The sequence below is a fragment of the Eubalaena glacialis genome, chromosome 9 (assembly GCF_028564815.1).
Source record: "Eubalaena glacialis isolate mEubGla1 chromosome 9, mEubGla1.1.hap2.+ XY, whole genome shotgun sequence".
Classification (NCBI taxonomy): Eukaryota; Metazoa; Chordata; class Mammalia; order Artiodactyla; family Balaenidae; genus Eubalaena; species Eubalaena glacialis.
The window spans coordinates 47,807,229-47,830,294 of record NC_083724.1 but is presented as its reverse complement, the minus strand read 5'-3'; the positions used below and the strand labels follow the sequence as shown (position 1 = coordinate 47,830,294).

Sequence of the window (23,066 nt, the reverse complement as noted above, 5' to 3'; positions counted from 1 at the left end):
TCCTAGGCTGATCCCCTGCCCTCCAAAGCCCCCTCCAGGCCATGTGTGTCCTTGGGGGCATAGGAGGGAGGCTCGGGGAGATCAGGAGAGGCAGGCGGGAGGGGCCCTCCCAGACCCCAGACCAGAGGAGCAGTAGAGGAGAGGAGGGCATTTGACCTACCCACTCGAGCCCAGGAAGCCTGCTGGGCTCCCAGGTGAGGTCCCCTGCCCTCTGAGACCAGGGGTGGGGGGCACGCCTGTGCCCCTTCTGTTCCTTGAGCCTAAGCCCCACCCTCCCATGCCCCCAGGGCCTTTTCCAGCCCTGTGGGTCCTGAGCATTGGCCCCGCCCACCATCCAAACCTCACCCTTGCTTAGGCCCCACCCTCCACAGCCAAGGCCTTCCCCCCCTTTTTTTTCTTTTCCCTCCTCTTTTTTACTATTGTGGTACTGATGTACTTTCTAGTTGTTGATTGATCTATATTTTTATTTTTACATTCTTTCTAACATATCTGTTAGTTTCCTAGTCTAATTTTAATTTTTACTTTGTTATTGTTTTTTGGGTTTTTCTTTTTTGCCACCCCACGCGGCTTGAGGGATCTTGGTTCACGGAGCCCAGGGTGGGGTGGAAGCTCCTGCAGTGGGACCTCTGAGTCCAAACCACTGGACTAACAGAGAACCTCAGACCCCAGGGAATATATTCATCAGAGTGAAGTCTCACAGAGGTCCTCATCTCAGCACCAAGACCCAGCTCTACTCAATAGCCTACAAATTCCAGTATTGGAAGCCTCAGGCCAAACAACCAGTAAAACAGGAACACAATCCCACTCATAAAAAAAAAAAAAGATGAGACGGCAAAATAATGTCACAGATGAAGGAGCAAGGTGAAAACCTACAAGACCAAATAAATAAAGAGGAAAGAGGCAATCTACCGGAAAAAGAATTCAGAGTAATGATAGTAAAGATGATCCAGAATCTCAGAAATAGAATGGAAGCATGGATTGAGAAAATATGAGAAATGTTTAACAAAGATCTAGAAGAACTAAAGAACAAACAAACAGAGATGAACAACACAATACCTGAAATGAAAAATACACTAGAAGGAATCAATAACAGAATAACTGAGGCAGAAGAATGAATAAGTGAGCAGAAAGACAAAATGGTGGAAATAACTGCCAAGGAGCAGAATAAAGAAAAAATGAAAAGAATTGAAGACAATCTCAGAGACCTCTGGGACAACATTAAATGCACCAACATTTGAATTATAGGGGTCCCAGAAGAAGAAGAGAAAAAGAAAGGGTCTGAGAAAATATTTGAAGAGATTATAGTGGAAAACTTCCCTAACATGGGAAAGGAAATAGTCACCCAAGTCCAGGAAGCACAGAGAGTCCCATACAGGATAAACCCTAGGAAAAACACACCAAGACACATATTAATCAAACTAACAAAAATTAAATTCAAAGAAAAAATATTAAAAGCAGCAAGGGAAAAACAAAAAATAACATACAAAGGAATCCCCATAAGGTTATCAGCTGATTTTTCAGTGGAAACTCTGCAGGCCAGAAGGGAGTGGCAGGATATACTTAAAGTGATGAAAGCGAAAAACCTACAACCAAGGTTACCCAGCAAGGATGCCATTCAGATTCGATGGAGAAATTAAAAGCTTTTCAGACAAGCAAAAGCTAAGAGAATTCAGCACCACCAAACCAGCTTTACAACAAATGCTAAAGAAACTTCTAAGCAGTAAACACAAGAGAAGAACAAGACCCACAAAAACAAACCCAAAACAAGTAAGAAAATGGTAATAGGAACATACGTATCAATAATAACCTTGAATGTAAATGGATTAAATGCTCCAACCAAAAGACACAGGATTGCTGAATGGATACAAAAACAGGACCCATCTATATGCTGTCTACAAGAGACCCACTTCAGACCTAGGGACACATACAGACTGAAAGTGAGGGGATGGAAAAAGATATTCCATGCAAATGGAAATCAAAAGAAAGCTGGAGTAGCAATACTCATATCAGATAAAATAGACTTTAAAATAAAGACTGTTACAAGAGATAAGGAGGGACACTACATAATGATCAAAGGATCAATCCAAGAAGAAGATATAACAATTATAAATGTTTATGCACCCAACATAGGAGAAATTCAATACATAAAGAAAATGCTAACAACCATGAAAGGAGAAATCAACAGTAACACAATAATAGTAGGGGACTTTAACACCCCAATTACACCAATGGACAGATCATCCAAACAGAAAATAAATAAGGAAACACAAGCTTTAAATGACACAAGACCAGATAGATCTAACTGATATTTATAGAACATTCCACCGAAAAGTGACAGAATACACTTTCTTCTCAAGTGCACACAAACATTCTCCAGGATGCATCACATCTTGGGTCACAAATCAAGCCTCGGAAAATTTAAGAAAATTGAAATTGTATCAAGCATCTATTCTGATCACAACGCTATGAGATTGGAAATCAATTACAGGGAAAAATACCGTAAGAAACAAAAATACATGGAGGCTAAACAGTGTGCTACTAAATAATCAAGAGATCTGTGAAGAAATCAAAGAAGAAACAAGAAATACATAGAAACAAATGACAACAAAAACACGAAGACCCAAAACCTATGGGATGAAGCAAAGGCAGTTCTAAGAGGGAAGTTTACAGCGATTCAATCTCACCTCAAGAAACAAGAAAAATCTCAAATAAACAATCTAATGCTACACTTAATCACTAGAGAAAGAAGAGCAAAGAGAACCCAAAGTCAGTAGAAGGAAAGAAATCATAAAGATCAGAGCAGAAATAAATGAAATAGAAACAAAGAAAACAATAGCAAAGATCAATAAAACTAAAAGCTGGTTCTTTGAGAAGATAAACAAAATTGATAATCCCTTAGCCAGACTCATCAAGAAAAAAAGGGAGAGGACGCAAATCACTAAAATTAGAAATGAAAAAGGAGAAATCACAACTGGCACTGCAGAAATACAAAGGATTATAAGAGACTACTACATACAATTATATGCCAATAAAATGGAGAACCACAAAGAAATGGACAAATTCTCGGCAAGGTACAATTTTCCAAGACAGAACCAGGAAGAATTAGAAAATATAAACAACCTATCACAAGTAATGAAATTGAAACCATAATTAAAAATCTTCCAACAAACAAAAGTCCAGGAACAGATGGCTTCACAGGCGAATTCTGTCAAACACTTAGAGAAAAGCTAACACTGATCCTTCTCAAACTCTTCCAAAAAATTGCAGAGGGAGAAACACTCCCAAATTCATTCTACGAAGCCACCATCACCCTGATACCAAAACCAGACAAAGATGTCACAAAGAAAGAAAACTACAGGCCAATATCACTGATGAACATAGATGCAGAAATCCTCAACAAAATACTAGCAAACAGAATCCAACAACACAGTAAAAGGATCATACACCATGATCAAGTGGCATTTATCCCAGGGATGCACGGATTTGTCAATATATGCAAATCAATCAGTGTGATACACCATATTAACAAACTGAAGAATAAAAATCATATGATCATCTCAATAGATGCAGAAAAAGCTTTTGACAAAATTCAACACCCATTTATGATAAAAACTCTCCAGAGAGTGGGCATAGAGGGAAACTACCTCAACATAATAAAGGCCATATATGACAAACCCACAGCAAGCATCATACTCAATGGTGAAAAACTAAAAGCATTTCCACTAAGATCAGGAATAAGACAAGTATGTCCACTCTCACCACTCTTATTCAACAAGGTTTTGGAAGTCCTAGCCATGGCAATCAGAGAAGAAAAAGAAATAAAAGGAATACAAATTGGAAAAGAAGAAGTAAAATTGTCACTGTTTGCAGGTGACATGATTTTCTATACATAGAAAATCCTAAAGATGCCACCAGAAAACGACTAGAACTAATGAATGAATTTGGTAAGGTTGTAGGATACAAAATTAATGCACAGAAATCTCTGGCTTTCCTATACACCAACAATGAAAACTCAGAAATAGAAATTAAGTAAACACTCCCATTTACCATTGCAACAAAAAGAATAAAATACCTAGGAATAAACCTGCCTAAGGAGGCAAAAGACTTGTACTCAGAAAACTATAAAACACTGATGAAAGAAATCAAAGATGACATAAACAGATGGAGAAATATACCATGTTCTTGGATTGGAAGAATCAACATCATGAAAATGTCTATACTACCCAAAGCAATCTACAGATTCAATGCAATCCCTATCAAACTACCAATGTCATTCTCCACAGAATTAGAACAAAAAATCTTACAGTTCGTATGGAAACACAAAAGACCCCGAATAGCCAAAGCAATCTTGAGAAAGAAAAACAGAGTTGGAGGAATCATGCTCCCTGACTTCAAACTATACCACAAAGCTACAGTAATCAGGACAGTATGGTACTGGCACAAAAACAGAAATATAGATCAATAGTACAGGATAGAATGCCCAGAGATAAACCCACGCACATATGGGCACCTAATTTACGACAAAGGAGGCAAGAACATACAGTGGAGAAAAGACAGCCTCTTCAATAAGTGGTGCTGGGAAAACTGGACAGCTACATGTAAAAGAATGAAATTAGAACACTCCCTAACACCATACACAAAAATAAACTCCAAATGGATTAAAGACTCAAATGTAAAATAGACACTATAAAACTTTTAGAGGAAAACATAGGAAAAACACTCTTTGACATAAACCACAGCAAGATCTTTTTTGACCCACCTCCTAGAGTGACAGAAATAAAAAAAATAAATAAACAAATGGGACTTAAACTTAAAAGCCTTTGCACAGCAAAGGAAACCATAAACAAGACAAAAAGACAACCCTCAGAATGGGAGAAAATATTTGCAAATGAATCAACAGACAAAGGATTAATCTCCAAAATACACAAACAGCTCATGGAGCTCAATATCAAAAAGACAAACAACCCAATCCAAAAATGGGTGGAAGACCTAAACAGACATTTGACCAAGGAAGATACAGATGGCCAAGAGGCACATGATAAAATACTCAACATCACTAATTATTAGAGACATGCAAATCAAAACTACAATGAGGTGTCACCTCACGCCAGTCAGAATGGCCATTATCAAAAAAGCTAGAAACAATAAATGCTGGAAAGGGTGTGGTGAAAAGGGAACCCTCCTACACTGTTGGTGGGAATGTAAATTGATACAACCACTATGGAGACGAGTATGGAGGTTCCTTAAAAAACTAAAAATAGAATTACCATATGACCCAGCAATCCCACTACTGGGCATATACCCTGAGAAAACCATAATTTAAAAAGAGTCATGTACCACAATGTTCATTGCAGCACTATTTACAATAGCCAGGACATGGAACCAACCTAAATGTCCATCAACAGATGAATGGATAAAGAAGATGTGGCACATATATACAATGGAATATTACTCAGCCATAACAAGAAACAAAATTGAGTTATTTGTAGTGAGGTGGATGGACCTAGAGTCTCTCATGCAGAGTGAAGTTAGTCAAAAAGAAAAAAACAAATACCATGTGCTAACACATATACATGGAATCTAAAAAAAAACCAAAAAAAAATGGTACTGATGAACTTAGTTGCAGGGCAGGAATAAAGAGGTAGGCATAGAGAATGGACTTGAGGACATGGGGTGGGAGGGTGAAGCTGGGGTGAAGTGAGAGTAGCATCGACATATATACTCTACCGAATGTAAAATAGTTGGCTGGTGGGAAGCAGCAGCATAGCACAGGGAGATCAGCTCAGTGCTTTGCGATGACCTAAAGGGGTGGCATAGGGAGGATGAGAGGGAAGCTCAAGAGGGAGGGGATATGGGGACATGTGTATGCATATGGCTGATTCGCTTTTTTGTGCAATAGAAACTAACATGGTATTATGAAGCAGTTATACTCCAATAAAGATCTATTTTTAAAAAAAGCATTTAAATATGCAGCAAATTTCGGAAGCTCTTTATAAACTTAAACTAAAGCACTACAGAATGCATAGGTGAAGCCAATGTTACAACCTCACCTCCCTCACCTACCTGCCCCCTCCAAGAATATTTTAGCTGTTTAAGACATTTTACACATACATTCACAGATACACACACACGCATGCACACATACACACACTAAAATAAGGTAATACTTTAAAATTTCATTAAGATATGAGGTCATTTAAAGAATAGAAAATACAGACTGGAGAAGGAAATCTAGAAAAAGATGCTGTTATCTGAAATAGCCATAAATTTGAGGTAAGAGCGAAGGCTTGAGTGGGCTTGATCTTTATGAATCACTGTCTATTTTCTACTTCAGATTCTGAACATGTTCATTTTGGGCTACTGGTGATTTGGTATCATAAGTGACTATTTTCTGATCCTTTATTTTACTGTCTTGAAAGTAGCCTGAGGGAGGATTTTAAAAGAAGATTGCTTAGAAAAAAATTGGCTAGTGACATTTTTTCATCGACTTTTTAAAGGCATAAGGGTTTCATTCTCCTTTTTAAAAGATTATCTAATAAATTATTTGTCCTCATTTGAAATCAGGTACTAGATTTCTTAGTGCTATCTATGAGAAAGAGACCTGCATCTAAAGAAACAGAAGGATCTAGAAAATAATGGAATTTTGTTTTCTGTACACAATAAAAAAATAAGAATATTAAGAAGTGTTAGTATGTCATCATTTAAAAAGTCTGAGTTTCAACTTTTGCAGCCCTGAGTTTGCATTTCATTATGGAAATTAATAGAGCTTTGATATTCATCTTTTCATAGAATAAAAACATTTGATGAGGCCAAATTAAGAAGTACTACTTATGTGATGAATAAAGTTATGTTTGTCTGTTTTTCTGGTTTATCCTCAGAATAAAAAATTCCCAGCCAAAGTGTCCAAGGTGTGCGACACAATCCCAGTCCTCAAGTGACCTTAACCTCAGTAAAGAACTCTTAAATAAATAACTTAAAATTGAATCAAGGGACCTAGAATCCAGTAGCTACATATGGGTAAGATCTATAATATTCTGCACGTGAGTACACTCTGATATTTTGATTTGCTAAAAAACAAGGGGAAGGATAAGTCTCCTTCTTTGCCTGTTCCTGCCAAAATAACCTATGTATTTGGAGGCGTTCAAAAGAATTGTGGTGCTAGCCTGGAACTGACAGGAAAAAGATGTGGGCGTGAATAAATAAAGGGGGAGGGGTGCAAAGCAGTTCAGATAAAGAGACTCGATGTCCAAAGACACATATATGGAGGTTTGAAAAAGATAGAGGTATCAAGAAAATCCTTGTTTCTCTGATAGGGTAATGGAATACAGACGAAGAGCATAAAACTCCTCTTAGCCTCCAAAAAAAAAAAAAAATATTGGCATCTTAGTTCAACTTGAAGGAAGATAAATTCAGATTAAAACTACTGACTTGCTCAATGTCTCTTGGAGTGAATCAGCATTCTAGCTATCAAAAACACATTTTATGGAATCCTGTAATTACTCTTAAAGAGTATTCTCTTTCATGCGTCTTTAGCCTTTACCTCTTATTTTTGCCCACGTGGGATCGCTGGGAAGCACCTCGATCTAAGTGTCCCAAGTCCAGCTCACTGTCATCTCTAGCTTTATGCTGCTCTCACCTCAAACTAAGGTTCTAAAACTTGCTCTTGCATTCTCTCTCTTACATGCACACACACTTTCCCTCTTCTGTTAATGACACACAAAATCCCTACTCATCCTTTTGTATCACTATGTTTTATACTATCATAAAAAAGCTCTTCCCTGTTCTCCCTGCCCCCCACCTCTGCCTAATTGAAATTTAATTTTTACCATTAACATAATCTTCCTAAGCCAGGCCAGTTGAAATTTTGTCCCCTCCTCAGAACACTTAGGTGGTTCTCCATTCTCAAACTACTGAGCATGGCATTTGAGGTGTCTTATGGTTTGGCCCCAATGTCCTTTTCTAACCTTTTATCCCACTCTTTCCTCAATTTACCCTTTATTTCAGGCTCATTCTACTGTCTCAAATACCATGGATTTTTTTCTCCTCCATACCTTGATTCATGCTGTTCCTCAGACTGGAGTTTCACTATTTTCTTCTCCTCGTACTTCAAACTCTTTTAAAATGTCATTTCCTCATGAAGATTTCACTAGTCTGTCCAATTGGATTTAACCTCTTTTTTTCTCTTTCCTAACATAGCACTTTAATATCCTACTATTAAATTACTTATTATGTTCTGTTTCGAATTAAAGCTCGCTATCTACATATCAGCTCATCAAATTATAAACAGAAAACTAAAGACATCATGGTACTTGCTCTAGATTCTTGAGCCAGCCTTGCAAAACTTGATTCAGATTCACTCACAGATGTCTAATTCTGCCTCTTCTCTGCCCTAAAGATAGTATCCCCTCCTCCAACTTTATATCTCTAAACTAAGAGAGCACAAAGTCTCACCCTGTCGGAGATATGCCCAGCATTCCACCCTTCCACAGTATAATTTCACCAAAACTCTCATAAAAAGAAGAGACAGAATGTATTATATTTTGATAGGCCTGTGGTGAAGCTTTCCAGCTCCCACCTAAGTCCTCTCACCCTGATAATTTGTGGTTTCAACTTTTCAATAATACGCTCTCAATATATTATAACTTACTTTAATCCCTTCATACAATCTCTTTTGGTGAAAGAACCATTACAATATGTATGTGCCATCTATTTTCATTATCAGGCTCTTGCATTTAAACTGTACATAAAACTCCCCTTTCAGATTAAAGTCAGTGAATATTTTGTAAATGAGCATTAGAGTAAGAACACAAATTTATCTGTCAGCCTCCAGGCAACTGAAGAGATCAGTTGTAGATGATCCCAAATTACCAGCAACTACTCTGCATTATTCAGTTTTAACCTTTAATAAAGGAAAACACAGTGAACTTAATTTTTGTGTGAATTTGTGCTTACACTCACACAATCCCAAATGGTCACTTTTCTTTTATCAGAAAAGTGTTTGTCAAATAATGTGTAGATACCTGAGGAATACTCTGTAAGGTCATATGGAAACATGGAAGATGAGTGAGCTATGGCCCCTGCTTCCAAGTGGTTTATGATCTAAGAGGAGAGTATATTTATGTCAAGGTCAACCAGTAAAGAATTAAAGATTGTAGAGTACAATGACCAAAGCAGTGCTTTAGTCAGTAAATTGCAGAGTGAAACTCATGGAAGAGAGGAGCATGGGCTGGAAGAATGCAATCTGGAAGATAGGGTTGGTAGAAAAAAAGGAAAACAAGGGGCAGAAGGAGGGAACCCTCTTGGGGTATTTGGAACACAGTAGAGAGATCAGCCCCAGGCAGAGAGTTCCAGTGCAAACAAGTCTTAGATAAGTTCCAACAGTGAAAATGAAGCCAGTGTGTGGTGGATCTTGATACCTGAGTGACTCTATTCTGGATGTCATAAGGGAAGGACAGGATCAAATGGATGTTTTAGGAATATTGATTTTAATGTACCCAAAATGGATTTGAGGAGCACAAACAGTCCAGGGGATTTGCCTGGAGACCACTTTAACATTCCAGGCATGACGTCTTAAGGCTTTAGAGGGGAATGACATAGCAGTATAGTCTGCAAATTATGAATGATACACATTCTCCCCCAAACAGCGGCCTTGCAGCGTAAAAACAAAACTCAGCACAGATAATGAGATGAAAGAGTCAAGCATTGTACCATCTTTTGTTTCCCCTGAGCTGTGAAGTTATTGATAGGGACTATCTTAATCATCTTTTTTTCTGTTTTAATTTTATTGGGTTTATATTTGCCTTCCAGCTAACTGTGTGACTGAATGTTTTTGAATAACCATCCTTCCTATAGCTATATAAAACGGTTATATGGAGATGTGTAGGTTAATAAATGTTTATTATAATGATTATGAAACCTATTTTAGGCCTGTTGAAATGATCTATCATGGTTACAACCTCATTTTCCATTTGCTGATTGCCTTTAGCAAGTTTAGGGGGAAAAGGATCATGCTATAAAAGTTAAAACAAAACAATTATTGGATCCTGTTTAACCATTATGTTAACTATATTCTAATTATGAATTTTGGACTCAGGATACTTTTGAATAATATATATGTGCAGTAGACTCAACTTAAAGTTCACAATATTGATGGGAAATTATAGATGCCTATTCATACTCTTAAACTTCAAGTGCTTCTTATTTGGGGAAACAATCAATGGAAATGTTGAAGCAACTTAAAAATTGATTTTTACTCTTTCAGTTTTAGATACGTCAGATTGTAAGAGATGCATTACATAACCTTTGATTAAAAAAAAAAAAAGTGGCTGTTTCCTGAATGTAGTTTAGTGTCCAACAATAAATCATAATTTTGAAGGAAAAAAAGGCTTTCCTGAGGAAAAGTTATTATATCTTAGTGTGTTTAGTATAAAGCTACAATTCTAAATAAATAAGCACTTTCTTCAAAATATGTCTGGCTTAGATCAAGTTAGGTTTGACTAATAGGCAAATAAAACCTATTAGCCTTATCTGCTGATATGAGATTTTTGGAACCTGTTGGCTCCCTCCAACAGTCACTCGGGGAGCCCTAAATTCACATTATCTCTGTAGGACTGCAACCTGGCCAGCGGCTCCAGATGCCGTAAGAGAAGCCAGTGCTTTCTTGGTGGCAGAGAGATTTTAACAGATTTCACATTTTCAACGTACAAAGAATTTCTTTTAAGTCATGCCAAGAGTGAGGAAGTTTGATGAGATTCTCCATTTTATGTCACCTGTGTGAAATTCCAAACCTGAGAGCCTGGGTCTCGGGCATGTGAAGTGATGGGTACTGTTGTAAACGTATAGGAAGTGACGGATGCTGTAAATGTGTAAACTTTTCTCAGCATTAGGAACCTAAAAAGCACCAAAGACCCTGAGGGTGGGGAGTGGGGGCAGGGAGAAAGAACAAGATGGGGGTTCAATAGTAAGAGAGACTGAACAAAAGTCAGGTGTTAAACATTTAAAAGAATCAAAGCTAGATCTCTGGCAACTGCTTTCAACCCAAACCTGAGGCTGCAAAGCAAAATGTTGAGACTCAAAGTAAAAAAGTCTAAAAGGAAATTAAGGAGGAAATAACAGATGGCAAGAAAATACTTAACTGCAGTCAAAAGAATGAAAACAAAATGAGGGGGTGACCGAAAGAAAAGTAGGAGAAATAAAATTTTCCTTTCATTTCTGTTTTATATTATAGTCTGAGTTCAGTAACATGAGTGTATACTCTATTCTTTCTTGTTCTTTGAAAAACCTTTCAGCCTTTTCAATTCAATTAGGGGAAAAGAAAAGATGCTAAAGCATTTCTGTTGTGAGCCACAACTTCATTTTGTCCCATAAATGACAAAAACACTCGTCGATAATTTCCATACATCATATATACCCTATATCAAAGAGGTAAGATGCAGAAGCACTAGAAGTTCTGTATGTATTTAATATTTAACAATTATCAAGACCCAGTAAGATAATTGCTCACATATAAGCTTCCTTCCTTCCGAAGAAAGTGCCAGATGGAGAGCATAATTCAGTTGTTTGATATTTGCATTCCTCTGACTTCTGAAAAAGTATTGGGAGAGCAGTGGAAATAGTTAATGGGATCTGGGTGAGGCAGGTAGCGGTTCAGGCAAAATTTTAAGAACTGTGCTGTTTGTGCAGACCCCCAGCCAAGAAATATACATTAACAATTCCAACATTACAATAAAGGCATCAGGTAGAGATATTATAACATCAGAAATCCAATATTAGCAACACTTTACATACCTTGCAAGCAACGCCAGTGTTTGTGGGAACTTTTGACAGACACACACACACACACACATACATATGCACGTGTGTATACTCCAAATAAATCAGTGTGATGAAATCCAGTTTACACAAATATTTACTTTTCTGATTTGTAGATTAGCAGTGGCTCTTCATTAAATGTTTAATTATGAAGCAATTATTGCTCCTGTTCTCTGGAACATGGCTCTATGTTGCCACTTAAATCTGGTAAATGTGTAATGCGTTTGACCACAATTATAATAGCATTATGAAAATGCAAACCACCACCACCACCACCACCACCACCCCCCGCCCCCGCAAGCCATCTAATTGCTACTCTGAGACAGGTTTATGGCCATTTTATCAATGCCTGTATTCCCATGAGGGTTCTTTTTTGCTGATCAGGATTATATCATCCCATAGATTACCCATGCCATTTCAGAGGCACTAATCTAGCTTTGGGTTGCTCTTCAAATGAGTTGTTTCTCATACTCTTCAAGAGTTTTTCTCACCCCGCCCCCTTGGTCTGACAAGTAGTTAATGACAAATCCATTAGGTGAAGTTTAAAGAAATCATGTGACCACTTGTAGTCCTGAGAGTCCTCGTGAAATGGGAATAACACCCTCTTTTAGGGTATGTGCTGCTTACTTTAGGATTTTGTTGATTAGGTTTTCTTGAAGCCAGGCAGGTGCCAGAGAACAAAACAATTTGCCAAGACACTGTCTTCAGAGATGAGCTAAAATATTGCATTCTTAGAGAATGTTTATCTCCCAGGATCAAAATCAATAGTTGGTTTCATCACTGGTTTGTGGCCATGATATAGTTCCTGCTGGACTCAGGCACTGAAAGAGAAAGTAAGTGCTTCTGACCTGGCTGGGTGCGAGTGAGTTTCTGGGAGAAATAGGAAGTCAAGCCCGTAAGTAATTAGATGGTGATCACTGTAGGTAAGTTATAAGGCTGACCCAAAACTTTTAGACAGTTGCTGCTGGTCAATGGACCATGCTTTGAGTAGCATCAGCAAAACCTATAAGTCTGTTAGAGGTGCAGAATTCCATACCTCACCTCATACCTACAGCATCAGAATCTGCATTTCAACATGGTCTCTAAGTGAGGCACTTACACAATCAAATTTGAGATATACTGCTCTAGAGTATCTTCTTTCTATTAGTCCACGTGTTTAGGGATCTCGTGTCCAAATCATCTCTCTTCTCTTATCATCCAAATTTCCATTCTCTCTATCGGAGTAAGGAATGAATGATACAAATTAAATAACAGGTGCAAAAGCACTTGTTAGAGACGATCCAGTGAGATTCAAATACTACTATTTTTAGTATTTAGGAAAAATATGAAATCATGTGGAAAAGAATCATATCTGAAATAAGATTCAGAATCCAGTTCATTCTGTCTTTGCTTCTTAAAAGCTGTGTGACCTTGGGCAAGTCACTTAAGCCGAGCTCAGGTCCCTCAGCTCTAAAATGGGTCACAAGTAACATCTTCCCAGCTCCTTCCCGGTGGTTAATTATGAACTTCAAATGAGACCAGCAGATGAAAGTAGTTTTGAACTTTGACAAGCAGTGCAAGTATTTGTTCCACGTACATTGGCAACTGAAAATTTTTAGAATTCTAGGAGTCATCTTGGGAAGGAGAGGGTTAAAGAGAGCCTGGACCAAGGAACTAATAAGTGCTGGGCACTTTCCACAAATTACCTCACTTAATTCTCACAGCCACTTTCCAAGGTAGTCATTATTGTTCCCAATTTACAGACAAGGGAACTGAAACTCAGGGAGATTAGAAGCTTGGCCAAGGTCATATCATTAAATAAGTAGAAGAGCTAGAAATTGAAGTCGGGTTTATCTTGTTAAGCCACTGCACCTTGCAGCCATCCAGCTATTTGTTCAACTGCTTCCAAGCCAAAAGCAAACAAAATATTGCTTCAGTCAGAGGGGACTTAAAAAGATTTCCCAAATGAAAGCAGTGCCATGGCACAATCGTCTTTGTCTTCAACATAAGTCCTGTCCTGTTTTAAGCACCCCTCAGTGGTTTCCCTCAAATGAAATCCATCAGGCAGTCTGGCTGGAGCCTCCATCTCAAGTCTTATCTCATTCGTGCTCTCTCTTCCTCACTTTATTCCGGCTATGTTTGCCTTTTGATAGTTCTTTGAATATACCAAACTCTTGTCCGCAGACGTCCCTGCACGTGTTATTACCTCTGGATCTTTGTTTCCCCACTTTCCATGGCCACCTTATGCTCTGCATCCCTCAGGTTCCCCTTAACTGTCCCCTTCTTAAAGAGGCCTTCCCTGATACCTCATCCAAAGTAACCTCTTCCCCTCATATTGTCTCAGCTTTGTTTTCTTCTTTTTAGCATTTACCACAATTTGTGATTAAAGTATTTACTTACTTGCTTCCTTCCTTCCCACCCCACACCCTGCAGGAATATAAGCTCCATGAGGCAAGAATCATACTAGCTTTCTTATATCATAAGACCTAGCACAGAACAGTCATTCAATGATTTGTTAAATAAAGGGAGGTAAAATGGGAGAGAGGAAGGGAAAAAAAGGGAGAAATGAGTGAAGAGAGTGGAGTATTTGGAACTGCATGTGGCCTGAATTTGTTTGTTGTAAGAATTTAAAAGGAGATAATGGTAGGGGGAAAAAAAAACACTTTAAATTGTGCCTAGCACATAGTATTCAATGATTCATAACTCTTCTTTATCAAAAATATATCTTTAACCCACATGGGTTAAACAATAATACCAGAAATCTAGGAAAATATCTCCTCCTCTAACCAAAATGTATTATTCCCTATGGGTTGAAGAAATGCAGTTCATGTAGAAATTGCACACCTATGTCAAAGTCCTCTGCATCATGGTCTCTCCCAGCCCAAAGGCCGCCTTTTCAATCAAAGCAGAGAGTCTGTTTATTTCCAACCTTTCTTATTGTTCTCCTCTTTTTCTAAGTTGGTGGCAAACTTCCTCCTGTTGGCCTGGGAACAGCGGAGCAACAGCTGGAAAGGCTCATGGGCATGTCCCCTCCAGTAATCAGGAATAGACGAATGAAAGACAGAATAAAGATAGAATAGGATGTCAGCAGCGCCATGTCCCAAAGTAGTGATATTGGTCTTAGACAAGTCACTTGTTGGTGTGAGGGCTGAGACTGCCAGCATTCCAAGTCTAGCTTTGTCGTTTACTAGCTGTGTAACTTAAGCCAAGTTACTTAGCCACTCTGTTCTTCAGTGTCCTCATCTACAAAACAGGAATAGTAACGTCCTCGTAGGGTCATTGTAAGGAGTAAATAAAATCATTGTAAAGGACTTAAACAGTCACTGGCACAGAGTAAACACAATGAAACTTAACTATGATATTTCCTGTGTGTTACGGGGGTGGGGGGGGCGGTGAAATGTCATTAGCTGATGAAGATCTTTTCTAGCATGAATAAATCATTATTCAATGAGTTACATTTAAGAGTCAAGTTAAATATTTTGGGGTTTGAATCCTGTCTGAGAAAGCTTTCTTCTTGAATTTTCTATTTGTCTTTTAAGGTAGAAAACAGTGTTGTGAAGGGAGACTGGAAAACAAATTTACCAAATCCTGTAAGAGAAAGTTCTTGATCCCTGAAATCCCAGATCAACCCCTGGAACTTCGCTCCAATGCGGTCCTGTCAGGTGGGGCATGACTGTGCAAGAAAGAGTGACAGAAAGCCTTGGAAAAGAGAATGAGATGAGAGGGACACTTGTGGGAAACAGGTCTAGGAAAGGCTGAGTAAAAGAAGGCTCTGGAAAGTTGGAAGGAATTCAGAAATATAAATAGGACTAAGATAGCTAATGATAATCGATCACTTCCCATGTGCCAAGCACTATTTCAAGTGCTTTAAATGCATTAAACTCATTTAATGCTTTCTTCCACCTTAGGAATTCCTATTTTCCACGTAAGGAAACCAAGGCAGAGAGAGGTAATGTAGTTTGCCCAAAGATCATGTAATTTCTGAAGAACCTCATCATTGAAAAGCTCAGCAAAACAGATGAGTTGGCAGATGTAGGGTTTGTTTAGAATTGGAAAGGGGGAAAATGAGAATAGAGATGAAATCTGAGTTTATGTGCATTTATAATGATGTTATTGAGGTTTTAAGGTCTAAAAGCTTTGGTATCATTTTAGAAAGTATTTCTTAAACTCTGATCTCTGTTTTATGCACCTTAAAAAATTAAACCGACTGTACTAGAAAATAAGTCATAAGAGACAACGATGTCTTTTGTTTGGATGAGAGGCAGTCTCAAGCTTGAGAGGGCGTGTAGTTCTTCTACCAGAGTTGTAATAGTTTTTGGTTACTCAGTTTTGCTTGTCTCTTCCCTCCGCCTTGCCCCAACGACCAATATATTCTAGCGATAATAAAGACGGACACTAAAACAGTGGGAGAAAAATAATAGAGTTTAGGGGCTAGCTATAGAAGGTAATTTCTCAGACACTATAAAATCCTTGCTTATTTGGTTTGCAACCAGGAAACTTAGTTAATAACCATCATTTTCCAACTCCTCTTGCAAGTGCAAATCCAATACAATTCTTCAGTGAGGCACAGTAAAAAGAAAATGCAAAGGCATTTGAAAAAGCTCACCCATTTAGATTTAATTACATACATAACTGGTGTCCTCCCAAGTGTGAAAATGCTGTAACCAATAAATCAGACAATAAAATGGTATCTGAGCAGAACAGATTTGTAGAGAAGATGTGTGAGCAATCAAAATTCACTGACTCGCACTGGGCATTTTTACCCAGAAAAGTTCTTATATGCAAGAGTAAATCCCTGCTCTTGGAATCTTGCCTCCTTTTGAACACGAAGGTCAGTTAGTTTCCCTAGAGGGTGTTCTTGTGTAATGACTTTTAAGTGAACAGGAGACTTTAATCTTAAAATCATCTCTATGTGTTAAAGAATCACTAGATCTGTGTTTGTATGTTAGATTTTAAGGACCATCTCATTTGTCTACTACTGTTTCTCACATGTTTAATTAATAACTACTAAATGAAGCTTAATTCAGTAGAAAGAATATTTCATACTAGATGTCCCTGGAGACTCACATATAAGGAAGACTGCAAACTTCTGCAAACCAAATTTTCAAAAAAAGTGACATGCAGACTACCAAAATATCTTCCCAGGTAGTATAGAAAAAAAAAGACTCCTATAATAGTAAGGGTATAATTCAATCATTGCCAGTGGTTTTGATCTTTATGAAATGAATGCATTTTTAAATGTACTTACTTTGGATTGAAATTTCTTGTGAATGACAGAGTAAGAAAGTTGGCAAAACTGGAGTCTTGTTATCTTTTGGGCATAACTTTGCCAAGTGCAAAATTTTTGGAGGGTATAGTCTCATTGCATTTTTCATATTCCCATTTGGAATAAAATCAAACCGACAAAAAATATTTTCCCTTTTAATAAAACCTTGTGAAAATAATACTTTAACACACTTTGTAGCTGTTGGTCAACCATGTTAAAGGAACAATCTGATCTCTACAGACACTTTCCTATGGAAAATAGGCAGTCAGCTGAACAACTTCCTCATTTGTTGTGCTTATGAAAATGAAAATGTAACAGACTTTAGGATTTCAAAAGCATCCATGGTCGCAAGTAAGGAAACAATTTAATAATAGCAGGACTTTATCATTAACGTATAATGCTCTTGGTTTTTCATTGGTTAATTCAGACAGGAAAATGGCTCTCTCCCTGAGTGGGAATAGTTCCTTTCTTACCTTCCTTTCTGCATCACACCACAAAGCTCACTTTTTAAATGATTTTGGTTAGATCGGTTTTGTTTGTTTTATTTGTTTTTCTGGGAGTTCTAGGCTCTGACTAGAAAGCAGGAATGTAACAGTGTGAAACAGGCAAAGTTCAGAGATAGTCTTGATCGACTCAAATAGGATCCATTTCCTCCTTCTCCCTAGCTGTGGATTTTTAAATCTGGGTCTGGCTCCTTCTCTTGTTTCTGTAAATATTTATCAGCTAACAATTACATACTGGCTCCAATGGCAGCGAATTTGGCTGAAGAAATAAATAAGAATGCTTTCTTTCCCCAAATATGCTAAATAATACAAGTCCCATGAATTTTTTTGTAACTGGAGTTTTCTTCATCCAATTATCAGACTGAGGTCTTTCGATTTTGACACTCATTTGACATATATAAAAATCATGTTACTTCACTATGCTGTTTCTCTCTCTCTCTTTTTTTTTCCTTTTTAAAAAAACATTCCCATTTGTTTGTCTGTCTCCAGTAAGTTTCTCTAGTAAGTATTTGCCTCTCTTATCACACATGCTAGGCTCTGCTGAAAGTTAATAGAACTGCTTAGTAAAGTCCCCTGAATCCTGGCACAAGAACCTTTTACAACGAAGAGAATTCCTTTCACTCAGAAATATTTCAAGAAATAAATTTATGAAAAGTTGCCTGATACGATTTAGAATTCATTATTTGATCAAGACACTACACCCAGACCGGCATTTTGCAAGCCTTTTATTTTTATATTTGCAAAAGGCTCTTTACACAAGTTTACTTAAATTGACCTTTTATGCTTTAAATAAACGTAGTTTTTATAAAACTGAGGCAAAGCAGCAAATAGAAGCTGTACTAACCTTAGTATATTGAAACTTCAAATTGGTGAGTGGGACAGGTACATCTGGCATGGCTGAGGACGACATTTCTGGTTCAGCTCCTGGAACACAGGTGACAGGCTCAGCGATTTGGTTCTGATAGAGCACTTGGCTTTATTTGTTCCTTTTTATCTGCATGGGCTAAGGTTTATTTGCATACTGGGATATGATTGGATGAACAAACTGGGAGCAAAAAGAAAATGACACTACTTATTTGTAACACCTAGGGCAGGAAGCCCTTGACTTTAAACTTAAATCCTTAAGAAACCAGTGCTACAGCATTGAAGCTGCATCTGGAGAGAGGGCACTATTTGCAGACGAATTAATTTACAAAGCCGAAACCTGTGATAAGGGTACGAAGCACAGCTGCTCTGGCCACTAAGGCCAGTTATTATTTTTTTGGCTTTTCATGCTTTTTATGCTGCTGTGAAACTTTCTGTTCTCTGACAGACTTGGAATCAGAGAATTCAAGGATTGAAAAATATTCTCAAAGGGCACTTGTTCTCAGCAGAGGCTGGTGAGTCGAGGACCCTGGCCAGGTGTCTTTAGGACAGTGCAGTCAGAGAATCAGTCCATGTCCCAGAAAAGCAGGGTGCTGTTTGTGGAAGAAAGGCCCTCTATAGAGACCCTACCCCAAGTCAGCTTATACAAAATCATACCAATCAAATGTATTTTCAGTGCTTGGTAAGTAGAACTACTAGGATTTCAGGAGCTCTAAATTATCTTTATTTAAATTATCTTTATCTTTATTTAAATTACCTTTATCTAAATTATCTTTTATATATGGGAACAGAAAAGTTAGCAGGGTTTTTTTAGAGAACTCGGACTGTGCTGTCACACAGTCACCACAATAGCAATATGGCAATATCGTCTGCTAAAACTTGTTTAAAATGAAAGTAACCTCTGGTTTTGGAAGTTGGCTGGTATTTATCAATCATTGATGCAGGCAATTGTACCAAGAGTGAATTTAAACAGGACTCCCAAGTAATACAAGTTCTTAAAATGAAATTAATATTTCAAGTTGGGAACATTCAAAAAGGACAATTTTTAACTGTACTACTCCCATTTTAAGTACAATCATTTATTTTATTGAAACTCTAGCAAAAGCTACAGTCAGAACAGGATGGAAAACTTTGGATGCTCTTAACTGATTACTAAGAATTAAGAACAGCAATTATTTTTTCCAGTGAAAAATGCCAGCTCCCTCAAATATGAGATTTAGGTAGGGAAGCTAAGGCTTATTGAGTAGTTACTCCAAATCAGGTGCAGAAGCCTTACTTTCTCTTTCCTTCCTCACTGGGTTTCCCATTTTACTGACATAGAGTAAGTAGCTTGCTTATGAACACAAATCTAATAGGTACAAGAATTTCACTGGCCTGAATTTCATTTCAGGCCAGTCGGACACTAAAACCCTGGCTCTTATTCCAATTTATTCTCCTTGCCCTCCTCTCCATAAGAGAATTCCCAGATGGGCTTGAGAATCGGCTGTTTTGGTTCTCTAAGTGAGTAGTCACTCCTCACAGGCACTCAAGCTTAGCCTTTTATTCACCTAAGATGGGGGTCAGCAAACTTTTTCTGTAAAGAGATAATGTTTTCCACTTTCTAGGCCAGATAGTTTCTGTTGTAATTTACTCAACCCTGCATGAAACAAACTACAGGCAGTCAATACATTAAGGGGTGTAGGGTGTTTTGCAATACAATTCTATTTACAAAAACAGGAGGCAGGCCAGATTTGACTCATAGGCAGGCCCCTAGATTCTAAGAGAACCATCCCCAAGGTCCTTGCCTTCCCTGTGCTTCACTCTTGAAGACCAGATAGAAACTTCTGTGCTATTTCATCATTTTTGTCTCTCTCTCCCGCTCTTTCTCTCACTCTCAATTTCATTCTTTTTGGAAAATCTAATTGTTTTCTCTCTTAAGAATGTGTTTCGAATTAAATACACTATTACTCAATAGCTGTTACATAACTTGCAGAGTGTTGCTCTGGCCAGGCCCAGACAGCTGTGTCTTGCTACTTTCTTCTTCTCTCAGCTTTGCAGGTGTTTGTGGAGTCAAACACTTGTCCAGGCAGTGAAAGCTCAAAGCTTCATAACACACTTCGTGTGTCATCTCAGTATTTTATGCTCATCCTTAATCATATTCTATTGAATCATTACATAAGAACAGGTCCCTTTATGTCAGATATTACTGAATGTAGGTAAAAGGAACAGCTTTGGAAACAGGTTACCACACCTGCACATTAAATTTTAACAAATATTTACCAAGTATCTTCTATGAGTAAAGCATTGCGATTAGAGTATCAGGAACTCTCCAACCTTAATCTTACTTGAAGGGCAGATCTCTTCTGTCCAGAAACCACAGGGCCTGAGATCTCTATTTCTGAAGTAAGTATCATCCTGCCCCTAGAATTTGTCTTGTAGAATAGTATATTCTTAGGAGTGGTTGCATGGGTAAAAGGCCTAGGAGATCACTTTCCTCCCTTACAAAGTGGCTTTGGTGAGAACACAGGGCCCAAGAAGCCCCACTTCAAGACTGGACCCAAGCGTGTATATTTTTATATACAATATATATTTGTATATTTTGCCAGGATTATGCAGCAGAGGAGGGGCTGGAACTTGAATTTGGGATTAATAGATGAAGGATGTTTAATCTTCCTTTCTTTCTTAGGGACAAGCTAAGTTACACACACACACACACACACACACACACACACACACGGCAGTGGGGGGATGGGGAGAGGAGCATAATTTATTTTTATTTTGAATCTGACTTCTTCCAGTCCTTTGTGAAAGCTGTCATTATACCAAGAAATATATAGACCAGGTCTTCAACCATTGCTGAAACTGCTGTCTCATTTTATAGGGAATCTCTCTAAAACGCCATTCAAGCCTTAGTCACTGAAAAGCTAATGGAGCCTAACCTTCTCCCACCCACATGAGTAATTGAAATAAAGACCATTTATATTTAACAAACTTAATTGTATGGTAAAATAAAACATAGCTGATTTTCACATTTTCTGATTTCAAAATCCAGGATCAATTTGTTGAACTTCTTTTGCTCAGTGACATCTGCCATCCCCGACACTTCATTGTCACCTTCAGCATGACTGGGTGAGTCTGCCAGGCGGTTAACCCAGCAATGGATATATCCCTTTGCTTTTGATCACTGCAATTTCAACAGACACCACATGGGCTTATGTGCCTATTTGGGTTTTAATAATTTGGAAAAAGTGGATCTTGTATGTGATAAGAGAATATGTGCTCAGTTGGCAAGTTGCTATTAAAAATGGAGGTGGAAAGAGAATTCGAGTATGTGAACATATGTGTTTGTGGGCTAATTTCTGTTCATCTGACAATCTTTTCCAATTGGCGATATTTTTTTACCTCTGATTTCCCCTGCTCCTCACATATCCTATCATTGCTTTCTCTTTGTCCTGTGTTACTAGGATGGCAGATGTCCCTCTTACCTGATACAATGAGGACACTAACTAATCAGTAGGGTCACTAAAAGAAATAGTAGATTAAATCCTCTATAAGACAATTATTTCACTTTAAATAGGTTTTGCTAAACTTCATGGGCCAAAACCATTTCTTAGAACTGGGTCTGCTGCTAGAGTTTGAAATAACCTTGCATAAATAATGTTCACATTGTTTTTGTTTCCTCAGAGTGCAGAAAGAATTTTAAAGACATTAAAGACATCTGTGAGCAATCTGAATGTAGAGTACTTCGAGATTTTTATGCATTTTTAATTTTTTTTACAATTGTCTTATGCACAGATTATTATTATTGTGCCAGCGTGTTTAATAATTTGACAAGATTGAGTGTTTGCATAACACTCAGTTTTGTTTTCATAGAAATCACTTTCCCTTTCCTCCTAATAAATCAACAACTTAAATAACATTTAATTTAATCATGCGGTTGAACTACTAGGTTCATGTGAATGATAAGATTTTGGAGCAAAGAGATTTGACTATTGCTAAGCAGACAAGATTGTGCCCAAAACTGAGTGTATGTAGACATGAGTGTCAGTACTAATTTTTTCCTCTTTTAATTAATTAATTAATTAATTTTTTAAAATGTTGTTATGCAGCTATGTTTTATGCATTTATTTTTTTAAGTAGTTTTTTTTTAAACTTTTTTGAATCTTCTCTTTATGTTATGTAGCTGTGTTTTTTTTAAATTTATTTATTGTATTTATTCATTTTTTTTTTGGCTGTGTTGGGTCTTCATTGCTGCGTACAGGCTTTCTCTAGTTGTGGAGAGCGGGGGCTACTATTCATTGCAGTGCGCGGGCTTCTCACTGAGGTGGCTTCTCTTGTTGCAGAGCACAGGCTCTAGGCGCGCAGGCTTCAGTAGTTGTGCCATGCAGGCTCAGTAGTTGTGGCTCGTGGGCTCTAGAGCGCAGGCTCAGTAGTTGTGGTGCACGGGCTTAGTTGCTCCCTGGCATGTGGGATCTTCCTGGACCAGGGCTCGAACCCGCGCCCCCTGCACTGGCAGGCGGACTCCTAACCACTGCGCCACCAGGGCAGCCCCTAATTTATTTTTTATTAAAATTTTTTTTTAAGTCAAATACACCATGTATAGAAAACTGCAAAAATCATAACTTTTTTTTGATAACATCTCAACAAACAGTCATGAAAGGAAC

General features: G+C 37.9%; 1 protein-coding gene and 1 long non-coding RNA gene across 3 annotated transcripts in view; one reads left to right on the top strand and one right to left on the bottom strand.

Annotated features, from left to right (window-relative positions):
- ALDH1A1 (aldehyde dehydrogenase 1 family member A1) overlaps positions 1 to 18,541 on the bottom strand; it is a 55,043-nt gene extending 36,502 nt beyond the window's left edge. The window contains exon 1 of the mRNA XM_061201186.1: positions 18,404 to 18,541. Coding sequence (XP_061057169.1) covers positions 18,404 to 18,469 — 66 coding nt within the window. The 5' untranslated portion in view covers positions 18,470 to 18,541. The remainder of the gene's footprint in view (positions 1 to 18,403) is intronic.
- LOC133097903 (uncharacterized) overlaps positions 1 to 23,066 on the top strand; it is a 174,209-nt gene that overhangs the window by 79,632 nt on the left and 71,511 nt on the right. The gene's annotated exons all lie outside the window — the stretch shown is intronic.